This window comes from Pempheris klunzingeri, chromosome 21 (assembly GCF_042242105.1).
Source record: "Pempheris klunzingeri isolate RE-2024b chromosome 21, fPemKlu1.hap1, whole genome shotgun sequence".
NCBI lineage: Eukaryota > Metazoa > Chordata > Actinopteri > Acropomatiformes > Pempheridae > Pempheris > Pempheris klunzingeri.
Window position 1 is genome coordinate 8,248,258 of NC_092032.1, and position 11,065 is coordinate 8,259,322.

The following is an 11,065-nucleotide window of genomic DNA, read 5'->3' on the forward strand; positions in this document are numbered from 1 at the left end:
GAATTTTGCTCTAAGAGGATTATCACGCTCGTTAGACATCCGCCGGTGTTGTCGATGGATGACACACGGTGACACGGTCCATGCAATAGCCCGCCGGTAACCGGGCGAGGAAAACGGGTTACATTCAATCTGATGTCGGAGGGCGTTTTGAGTGGGTGATTTATGTGGATTAATAGCGACATTGCGCGATGATCTGTTGTAGTTTTCACCTGTTGGGAGCGCGCGGGAATCCGTCACCGGGATTGCGTCTCCACCGAAGAGCTGCTTCCTGAGGAGGGCTGTGACGGGCCGTTTCTGACATGAAGACCCGACCCACGGGGATCGGCAGTGCCAATGCCGACTGGATGGGCTCGCTGCCCCCCAAGATCAGTGCCATGCCCCTCAAACACCTCGCCGTGCCAGGTGAGCCTGCCGTGCGTAAAGGTTACTCTCTCCACTGCGTATTTGCCCCACCTGGGTATAAACCACAGTAAAAGCTCTGTTGATGTATTTTTGTCTCTTTATGTGTTTGTTCATTTTACTTTGCGATTTTCATTGGTCATCATCAGAATCTCTCTTCCAGGGTCTCATGACTCTTTTACCTTCTGGGTGGATGTTCACGCTCCTGTGGGCCCGGATCAGAAGGCATATGTGAAATATCTGGCCACCATGTTCAGCGTCTTAGCCAAGAAGGTCATGGTGAAGTGGTCCATGACCCAGGTACTGAGTTCAGACCAGTGGCATGCACAAACACAGGGAGCCATGCAGCTCGCAGATGACATATTTTGGGTGGATTTTGACGAAGTCTCTGCATGCTTTAGCAGATGTGTTAGGATTTGAAGCCAGTTGTGGTGTATAATGTCATACATAATTTATGTATTCCTAGAATCTGACATTTATAGAGCAGCTGGATGCAGGAATTCGCTACTTTGATCTCAGGGTCTCCTCCAAACCAGGCGAGCCAGGAAATGAGATCTACTTCATCCATGGCCTGTTTGGCCACAAGGTGAGCAGCGGACTAAATATTTACTGACATTTACACTTTGGCACTTTGACCTTTTTATTTTGTCTCACACAACACTCGTATTGTGTCTAGTCTCCTGCTGATATTGTCAGTAGTGGGATGGCATTGGCCTACAAGTGTCACACATTGTGAGTTTCATTGTGAAATGAATCTCTGAATGTAAGAATTGTCTGAAATGGCTGTCCCTCCTATGGCACAGCTTTATTTTTTCGCTACAAGCAGTGTGTCATGAGATGGACTGCATCACTATACATGACCAATAGACTTTCAGGTTTGATGCAACAAATGATCTCCAGACTTTCACTCTGTTGTCCCGTAAAGGTGAGGGATGGCTTGTACGAAATGAACACCTTCTTATGCAGACACAGAAAAGAGGTGAGAAGGTCTTCTACTATGATGTGTCATATTTTAACACATAACTTCGTGTATAGTTAGACAGATCTGGCCGAGTGATTGACTTGGATGTCTTTTTGATTTAGGTAGTGTTTCTAGACTTCAACCACTACTATGCAATGGATGGAGAGCATCATGTGTACCTCATTGCCATGCTTCAGGAAGTGTTTGGCAGCAAGCTTTGTAACAACTGTGTGGTGGAGGGCGTCACTCTGGACTACCTCTGGGAGAAGAAATACCAGGTGAGATCCGAATGCATCAGTGGAGGTGAATGTTCAACATTTCAAAACAAATGTCTCACTTCCAACACAGATATCTTAGTGTAAGGTCTCCAGTGATCTAAGACCAATTGAAGCTCATCAGCCATGCCATAGAAAGCTAGTGGCTCCTGCTTCCATCTGAATTTGTCCTTGTAGGAGATAGTTAGAAGATTATCAATGGACGGAAGGGAGTTCTTTATTGATTGTGCTTGTGTGTGCACCTGCCACATGTGTGCATATACATATACATGTACTAGTAAAAGCAGTATGCAGGTGTGTGTTCACTGGATCGCCCACTTAAACCCTGTGGTCAGGTAATCCCTGTGGCCTGTGACTCTCCTGGACAGGTATTAGTGGTGAGCGTCATCCCATTAACACTCGTTCCACCATCCAGTGCGCCTTCCTTCTTTCTTTTATCCTTTCCTTTCCCTCTCTATCCGTTTCTCTTTCTTCTTTTTTCTTTTTAAGGGCTTTCTCCAGCTAACCACCGACCCCCATCTCTCTCCTCATCTCACACGTTCTCTCTTCATCCTTCCCCCCTATTAAAAATGCATAATTACATATATGGACCCACAAAGCTCCATGTACACAAGCCTGTTATAGGCCTTTTCCACTGAGGACAGATTGACTTGTCACAGTAGGAAAAGCACAGGTGTAAATAATTAAAAGAATGAGGGCTGGATTCCATTTAGCTGCTTTAGTTTCTGGGTACTGGCATTGTGCAGGCTGGCTTATTGTCACGCTTTAGTGTGACAGAGTCATCATTACTGTTAGCTGGTAACACCTGAGCTTTTCCTCCTATGACAAGTCAAAGCGTCTGCTGTGAAAAAAGTCCTATTGTTATGTTGTTGTTGTGGTTCTAGGTGCATGTCTGTGTCTCATTAAAATACTATTAGATGAATTCCTGTTCCTGTGACCCTAATCTGTGACTGGCTTAGTTGGCAAAGGAGAAGGAGTGCGAGAGAGAGAGAGGAACAGGGTGGAGGAGAGAGAGTACAACAGGATTTGCACAATTACCAGCTTCTAAAAGCAGCCTAACCACTTTTCTTGCTCTAATGTGCAGTTTAAAAAGTCTGTGATTCCAATTCTACACTATTGAAATAGTAAGTAATAGTAATTTTAGGGTTAAGTTTGGGAATATGGTTATAATATGACTACATTGTGTGTAGACGCGCAAGAAAAAGACAAATCAAAATCATTTTCAATATCTAATATTTACTTCATGATCAAAATTGGACTATCTGAGTGTAAACCCAGTAGTAGTCTTTTAAACCTAACATTCCTGATTTTCTTTGCTCCTCAGGTGATCGTGTTCTACCATCATCCATCAGCGCAGGGCATCTCTGTCTTGTGGCCTGGCAACAAGATCCCTGCCCCCTGGGCAAACACCACCGAACCCTACAAACTCATACAGGTCAGAAAACAAGTCTGATAACAGCATGAAGGTCCCATACAGACTGTTCTAGGCTTAATATCCACAATTTGCTAAATGTGCCGACAAGCTGTGTCACCATAAATCCTGCATCATAATGATGATTTCGATTAGATTTGTTGTGTTTGAACTGTTTGTGTTTGACCTTCCCCGCTTTAGTTCTTGGAAACTACACTGAAGGAAAGATCCAAGCAGGGCTCCTTCCATGTGTCCCAGGCCATCCTCACACCCAGGCCTAACACTGTGGCCAAGGGGCTGGTCTGGGGGCTACGCAACTACCTGGTGGAGAGGTCAATGACTAAGTCTTGGGTGTTTTTAGAAGGTTGTGACTGAGGGAGTTGTGGTAGAATATTGTGGATATACAATAAGTAGTATGTCTGCTGCTGTGGTTGCTGCTTTGAAACATATGTCTAAGATTTTAGAAATGGAGCCCAAGTGTGTGAGTGTCTATGTGCTCAAGCATTTGTGCACTTTGTCCTCTTCTTTTCTGCCCAGCTCCATATTTACTTTGATCTGTGGCCAGTAGAGGGCAGTCAAGTAGCACTTGAAAAAGGGAAAGGAAAACTTAGGGTCTTATTTGCATGCTATTCTTTCACTCTATTTATCACTACCTCTCCAATTTATATTTCATCAAGCCCCGTTTGCACGTGAACTTAAAGGGCCGATGCATCTGGAGACACCCGCAAAGTAAATGCACCTTAGACCTACCACTTGTATTTGCACTTGCACAATTAAAACAGGGCCCACGGTGACATAACAGGACAGAACTCCAGAAATCTGACAAATGTGAAAAATGAAAAAATTAATATCACGAGTCATGCGTCCAAAATTGTTCACCCTGTCCCCTACTGGGATGTAGTGTAGAAGCAAGATGAGTGTGTTTCATCTACTTATAACATAACAGATTGACAACCTGTACAAAATTCTAAAAATCTAAACTTGCATCTATATGTTTGTTTTCTCTGCTGCAGTGTTATTTCACTTAACTGGTTTATTTTTCTAAGGAATAAGCCATTATCCTCTTTATCCTTTTCCAAACTATAGAGGATCACACAGAAAAATGTTTCATCTCTCAGATAAGAGATCTCATTTCTTAAGCAAGGACTAAATTATTTGCACAAACTGTAGCAGTCATCTCGTTCAGTGAGCCAAAGATTTAAGTGGAAATGACAGGGGAAATCCTGACTTAGAGTACATACCCACCATACCCAGAAACAGCAAGTGGTGCTGGGGCACAAAACTCCTGAACGGATACTCTGGCGAGACAGGAGGTGGCCTAATTTTGCACTTACGAGGAAATGGGATTGTTTATCGCCGCTGGATAAACATTCTGACTTCCTGCTTTTGTTCTGCTGGCGGCTAAAACATAGTGCAGAATTTAAGGGTGTTAGATGTGATAGTGCTACAGAGTCATGGAGTGTGTGTGTGTGTGTGTGTGCGCATCTATGCCTAGAATCAAAACAGAAGGTGTTTGAAAGGAAAGCAAAGATTTTGAGACAATAACGGAAGAGTAGTTTCTTACTGACAGATAGAAACAAGCATCAATCGCTTTCCATTTTTTTTCCCATTTAGGTCCATTTTCTACCACATGATAACACACGAATGAATCCCCAAACCTTATCAACAGCTTTTCATGACATTAAATGGAAAAATAGATTCAGCCAAGGAACAACTGAGTAGAGTTTGGCATCATTATAGTCATAACAATAAACCTCACAGAGACAGAAACTTGGCATTAGGTATTTTGAGAATCCTGAAAGGTCGAGGAATCAGTTTAAATTGGAATTCAAATGACACACAAATAGTGGTTTAACAGTTTGACCGCTCATACAAACTTTCTTCTTTTGTGGCTCTAGAAACCTGCCAACCATCATGTCCTGGGTGGAGGCTCAGCGGCCCGGGAAGGGCGGGGTCAACATCATCACCTCTGACTTTGTGGAGCTCACTGACTTTGCCAACATTGTCATCAAACTCAACAACCTGCTGCTGTCTGACAAGGACAGATGACACGTGATTGCACCGCTGGACAGTTGCGTGTGCTGACCCACACTGTGGCGCAGGTTGGAAGTCTGATGGCAAATTCTTCCACTTTTGTTGGAAAATACCTCTTACAGAATGATGCAGTCCTGGGAAGCAGTTTCCAACGACATGCTATGATGGTAGTTTTAATAATAATGTATGTGTGTAATTATATGACAGTGGCAATTTTAGAAAGGAATTTTCATCATCACCCTGTAAATAGAAATTTCCTTTGGAAACAGTGAAACCTTCACTGTATTGCACAAAGACACCTCAGCAGTAACATACACAGGGTTATTGTATGAGCCAGGGACCCTCTAGACCCTTGAGTGACCTTTGAATGAAAACCTTCAAACCCTACAGGAACTCATCAACTAACTAATTGAGCGCCATAGTTTTGTTTGCAGTCGCCTTTCTCGGCTCCAATATCATGCACTAAGTCCAAAAGAGGGAAAGAAGCTGGAGCTGGATTACAGAGCACAGGGCATGCCCAGTGGCATTTTATACCATCACCATAAGGTCGTCCAAAACAATCACACCACAGCTCTGGCTTCATTTCTGCATTCCTTTTCCTATATGTCCTTTTGGCAGGGCAGGAGACAGGAAATATGCCATATTGCCTCTGTCTAATGGCAGTGCAGCACAGGTCGCCGTGCAGAAACAGACTCAAAGCTACCCGTCACCTGGACAATGATCAACAATAGTTTTTTGAATGATGGGGAAAGCCAGGACCACATATAGATTTTTTCCCCCCTCTGCTTCTTGAAATACTATATGTATAAGTACTTAAGGTATTAACTTAATCAGAACTTGTGTACGTTAGATATTAGAATGAAAAGTGATTCTGATAAGTCGTTATCCCAGTAACATTATAACATTTAGTATTTTTCAAAAAGTGAAAATCTGTGAAAGAATTGGGAAGTTTGAAAGGAAATTTGTTTAAATGGAATTGCTAACTCGCTAATGATTGTAAACACTTGGCCAGTCAGCTAAAGTTGGGTTTTTAACCATGCACTTGGTGTTTTGCCAGTAAGGTTAAAGTATGGGCTGCAGTGTTTTTGTTTCTATGTTAAGCAAAGTCACACGTTGTGAAAGACGAGCCTACAGTGCCAACACTGTCTCAGTACTTACAGTTGGGCTATGCGGTTTGACTAGAGATGCAAACAGTGGCACCTTTAGGGGAGAATTGCAGAGGGAAAGCCAAATATATGTGAAACCGATGCCACAATTCCCATAAAACATGGACCCACACGTATACACAGCGATAAATGTTTATGTTAATAATACTTTTGCTCAGTATTTTTTCACTCACATTGTATAACTAGACACGCAGAAATAGAAACAATCTCCAGTTTACAGTGTGCAGGGGAAATGCATAGAAAAGCAGTCACAGTATATGACCATGTCTAGCATGTGTAAAGTCTGGACTGAGCGTTATAAAAACAAACCACAAACATTTTATGTAGAAATAAGAAGGAAAAAATGACCAACGTACTGTAGTCTGAAATGTTTTGTGTTTGTGTGTGTGTGGGGCTGTATCTGCATAATTGTGTGTTGCTGTGTATGTGTGTATGTGTTTGTGTGTGTGTGTGTGTGTGTGTGTGTGTGTGTGTGTGTGAGAGCCTTGTGGGCCCCGTGATTACTATGCATGACATAGACAGTAGAGCAGTGACAGTCGCTCTGCATTCCTGTGGTCAGAGCAGGGAAAAAAGGAGGAGGAGAGAGAGAGAGAGAGAGAGAGAGAGAGACGGCAGAAGATGTGATTTACAAAGCAGAGGCAGTTTGAGAGCAGAGGAGACCGAAAGTTCAGCAGGAGTCACAGACAAGAGAGGAGGCAGAGGGAGTGAACTGAACAGCTGATATTCCTGCATCCTAAGAACATCTAACGCTTAACAAGAAAGTAAAATGTTTTCTTTAATCTTATTTTCACTCCTTCACTCACTGGAGTGAAATTGTCTGCTCTGTCCAGGCCACTTGTTGACATGGTTGATCGTGGTCACCAAACACCATGAGGCGGACACACACAGTCATAAGCACAGGCACTTTAATTATGGAGTAAGTACACATACCATGGCAGGCAAGTGGGAGAGTGGAGAGCAGCAGCTCCAACTGATGGAGAGCATTCCTCTGTTGTTTAGATTGGTCCTCTCTCTCTCTCCCTCCCTCTCTCTCTCTCTCTCTCACAAACACACACACACACACACACACTCCTCTGTAGCCCTATTGGCTTCCAAGGTTTCAAAGGAGAAGATGACATCTCAAGCATGATCTTCCAGATTTTAATCCAGTCCTAAATGAATAAAACTGCATTTGTCCCTGTGTGGATGTGTTTTCCAGTCAGGATTCTTCTATTCTACAAACACTCTCTCCCCAAAGAGGTGCGAACAATGACACACAGCTCCCAAAAAATATTTTTGCACCACAGTTTTAGTAATCCTACAACCACACGAGATATGACATTGGTTTTTCTGACCTTTACACCTCATCACATACCGTTCCTCTCTCCCTAAATTCAACACTTACGTCCCATCCCTGTCCACACCACAAGCTGTAGTAAACAATCCAGGGGAACATTTTGTTAGCAGGACATTTGAGGAACAAATGTGAATAAACATGTTTTGACGTTTCATCGGCAATAATATTGTCACACTTGTGCTTTGGTCGCACGGTGTGTTTGTGTTGAACGAAGATGTGCAGCTATTCTTGGAAAGAACGTACACGTCAGACTAAAAAAGTGGTGGTGCAAACACACTGTTGAGTAATTTAACCACTTCTATGTTGCTGGTGTTAAGTGGTGTCAGCGGCCAAAGGCGACCAGGTCAGTCACATCCATTACACAAAGATTTGTTGGTGTTCTTTTTTGGACCATCGTGACTAAGGTGCTGAACCAGCTGTAAAAACAAATGACACTGTATCTGATGACTGTTGGACTGAGTAGAGAAAGAGGAAGACTTGACAATACATGCAGAGGCATTGCACCAGGTCTACCCTTAAACCACAAAAAGCTTCAGTGTCATCCAATTATCTTCCATTAAGATATTATTAAAAGCTTGTGGATTGAATGGTTTTACCTGCTGAAATCCTCAAAGCCCAACATCAATGATGATACCAGAGATTCCTCTATGATTAACTGAGCTGACAGACTCCTTTTGTAGTGGTTTCAGTTTTTTGGTGTATTGGTGTTAAGTGATTCAGATACTGTTTCACAAGCTTTTTTGCACAGTAGAGTTCAAAAGAAAAGGAATGTTACGACTATCAAAAACCCATCTAAATCCTGGATTTGTCTGAAAGAAACTCTGTCGCGACAAGGTCTCCCAACATCCCTCTCCAAAAAGCTCCAGAGCTGCTGCTCGGTCTCAGGAATTCACTGGGGAATGCTGTCAAACATTCGGTTGCCCTCTCGATTTGGGATGATGTCACTGGGAAAGATTAGCAGCTCTCATGCTTAGCAAGCAACCATGAAGGCGTAATAGCTGCCTAGCTTCTGGAAACACTTGACAAGAAAGAGAGTTAAAAGGAACTTCTAGAGAAGTTACAGGGAGCATTATCCTGATAACGTTTAGCTGTTCCCTTTTTAAGGCTTCTGGCTCCTCGTGTGTGTAAATGTTCCACATGACATATGTCGCCAATTGAAAGCAAATTTCAGAAACTTCCTTAGAAGAGGATGTTAGTTGCGCTGGTTGACATAATGGGAAAAAAATTATTATAATATACAGCAGGGGTGTCCAAACTACGGCCCGTGGTCCAATTTTCATTGGCCTGCAGGAAATTCTGAAAATGTATTGTAATACGGCCCACACACACATGGAACCTGCACTGGACTGTGTTGTACTTCTTAGTCTCACCGCTAGGGGGAGTAACGGTCTTGAACGAGGCAGCTTCTCTATAAAATGAGTAATAGAAGAAGAAATGTGCTACAGGTGACCCAAAATGGCAGAATTATGGAAACGTAAGAGAGGAAGTGAGTGTAGAAAGGTTCAGACGCGGTGTGTGATGAGAGCACAGCTAATAACTAATCACTTTTCCATTACGGAGGAGCTGCTTGATGTTAGCAGGCTAAAGAGCACCAGGACGGGTGAGGATGTTCTTGAAGCTGTACCAGATGCAGTTGGCATGATGGGACTTAAATGGGACGAGCTGTGTGGAGGTGCGACGGATGGAGCTCCAGCTGGGACAGGGGAGTGCAAAGGAATCTACGGTGTCCACCGAGGGGCAAGAAAGTGGAGGTAAGGCTGTTGATTCGAGCACCAGGGACTATTTCAAGCTTCCCTCTCTGGTGCTGGTGCTGGTGCAGGTGCTGGGTGGGGTTGGTTTTATTCCCTGAGATCAGAAATCCACCAGTTTTGAAGAGATGGATAGATAGAAATACTTTATTGATCCCCGGGGGGAAATTCTGGTGTTACAATAGTAAAGAAGTAAAAGTGACCACCACCATGAATACAAACAAATAAATAAGCAAAATAAAAATAAAAATGTACAAAATGTTGCAGGTAAAGAAATAGATACAAAGACGATGTACATCACCTCTAGTGGATTAAAGTTAGCAATATAGCTCACTTCTAGTGAGTGGCCCAGCCCTTTGTATGTTTTTCTGTATGTGGCCCTCAGTGAAAAAAGTTTGGACACCCCTGATGTACAGCATTCATGTTTTCTAATAAACCATGGGTCTGAATTTTATCCTGTCTAGCTTGTGTGTTTATCAGAGAGTCCTGGGCAGTTGGGTTTGTGAACTTCATGTGATTTAAAGATTCACACTTTGAGGAATATGTGCTGACCCGACATTTGTGATTCTGTGGATACAAAACCTTTACTGACTCTCTCTCGGCTGTTAGATATCATGGATGTATCCCACGGTAGATATCTGCACACACCAGGTGTTATGGGGAGCTGAGGAGCAGTGGAGAAAGTCAGGCAGGGCTCAGTGCACGCACTCTCTTCCTGTTTATCCACAAGGAGATCCTCGCGGTGCCTGAGAGATAAGATAATCCTGCTGCCATGGAAATAAGTATGTGTATATGTGCTTTTGTGTGTGTGTGTGTGTATGTGCCTGTGCCTGTGCCTGTGTGTAAACCCTCCGTGGCCTCAGCCCTAACCAGACGACCACTTTCAAGTCTACATTTATCATTTTCCAGACACATCAGACGTTATGCTTCCGTTGTGGTCCATGTGTCCAGCTATAACTTAAATTCTGCATGACATAAATTGTATCATAGTTCTGTACAATGCCTGTTGTTGCTCTATGCGGCCTCTGTTGTGAACTGTGGCGAATGCATGAGCCCCTGCCTGCCAAATAAAGTCGCCTACCTCTGATACACAACCACTGGCATCCTCTCGGGCCTCCAGGATGAGTCTGATGCAGACAGATCTTCTGATGCATGACCGTACATGTATCTTAGATTTTTCAGATGGTGCGCATAACTTCTGCAAAGAGCAGCCTGCCACCAATTAAACATACCTACAGTTCCCCATGTGCAGACACACTGGATCTTTAGGTATACATTAGCATGAATATTTGTTTTCTTGCATAAAGTACTGAAGTATGTGTTTTCAGATATGATCATTTTTGAACATATTATATTTCCTTCTCTTACATAACTTATATATAACTTACTGAAAATAAATATTTTCAAACAAATCTGAGTCATCAACTGCACATGCTCTCCCTCTTTTGTCAGTGAGGTGTTCGTTTAGGGCGATGTTGCATAATTTGAATGGGATTATGTTTATTTTTCTTGCAAAGGAAGGCAAATGCTTCAGTCTTATTAAACTTTTTCAGTTTTCAATTTGTTTGTCCTCCAGTCTGGATCTTTCTCCAAAGACAGAATAATTCATAACTGTGAAGGGGGACTAGACTGCATTCCTGCTGTAATATCATTAGCTAAACATGACTCTTATCTGGTTCCTTATCATTGCTGTCAAGTGGCTTATGTCTGAAAGAATGCCTCCTCTCTGTTTGCT

General features: G+C 42.9%; 1 protein-coding gene across 1 annotated transcript; it reads left to right on the forward strand.

Moving 5' to 3' along the window:
* The first annotated feature begins 299 nt into the window (after positions 1-299).
* Positions 300-5,095, forward strand: plcxd2 (phosphatidylinositol-specific phospholipase C, X domain containing 2). The gene is made up of 8 exons (XM_070853338.1): positions 300-402; positions 563-699; positions 866-985; positions 1,325-1,378; positions 1,483-1,638; positions 2,960-3,070; positions 3,248-3,378; positions 4,945-5,095. Exons 1-8 carry the CDS (start codon positions 300-302, stop codon positions 5,093-5,095), a joined length of 963 nt encoding a protein of 320 aa, XP_070709439.1.
* The last annotated feature ends 5,970 nt before the right edge of the window (positions 5,096-11,065 follow it).

Excerpts from the sequence above, each read along its gene's own strand:
- plcxd2 (XM_070853338.1), top strand. The coding sequence starts at position 300 with ATGAAGACCCGACCCACGGGGATCGGCAGTGCCAATGCCGACTGGATG. Across the intron at positions 700-865 it reads TGAAGTGGTCCATGACCCAG|AATCTGACATTTATAGAGCA; the intron begins GTACTGAGTTCA and ends ATGTATTCCTAG. Across the intron at positions 986-1,324 it reads ATGGCCTGTTTGGCCACAAG|GTGAGGGATGGCTTGTACGA; the intron begins GTGAGCAGCGGA and ends TGTCCCGTAAAG.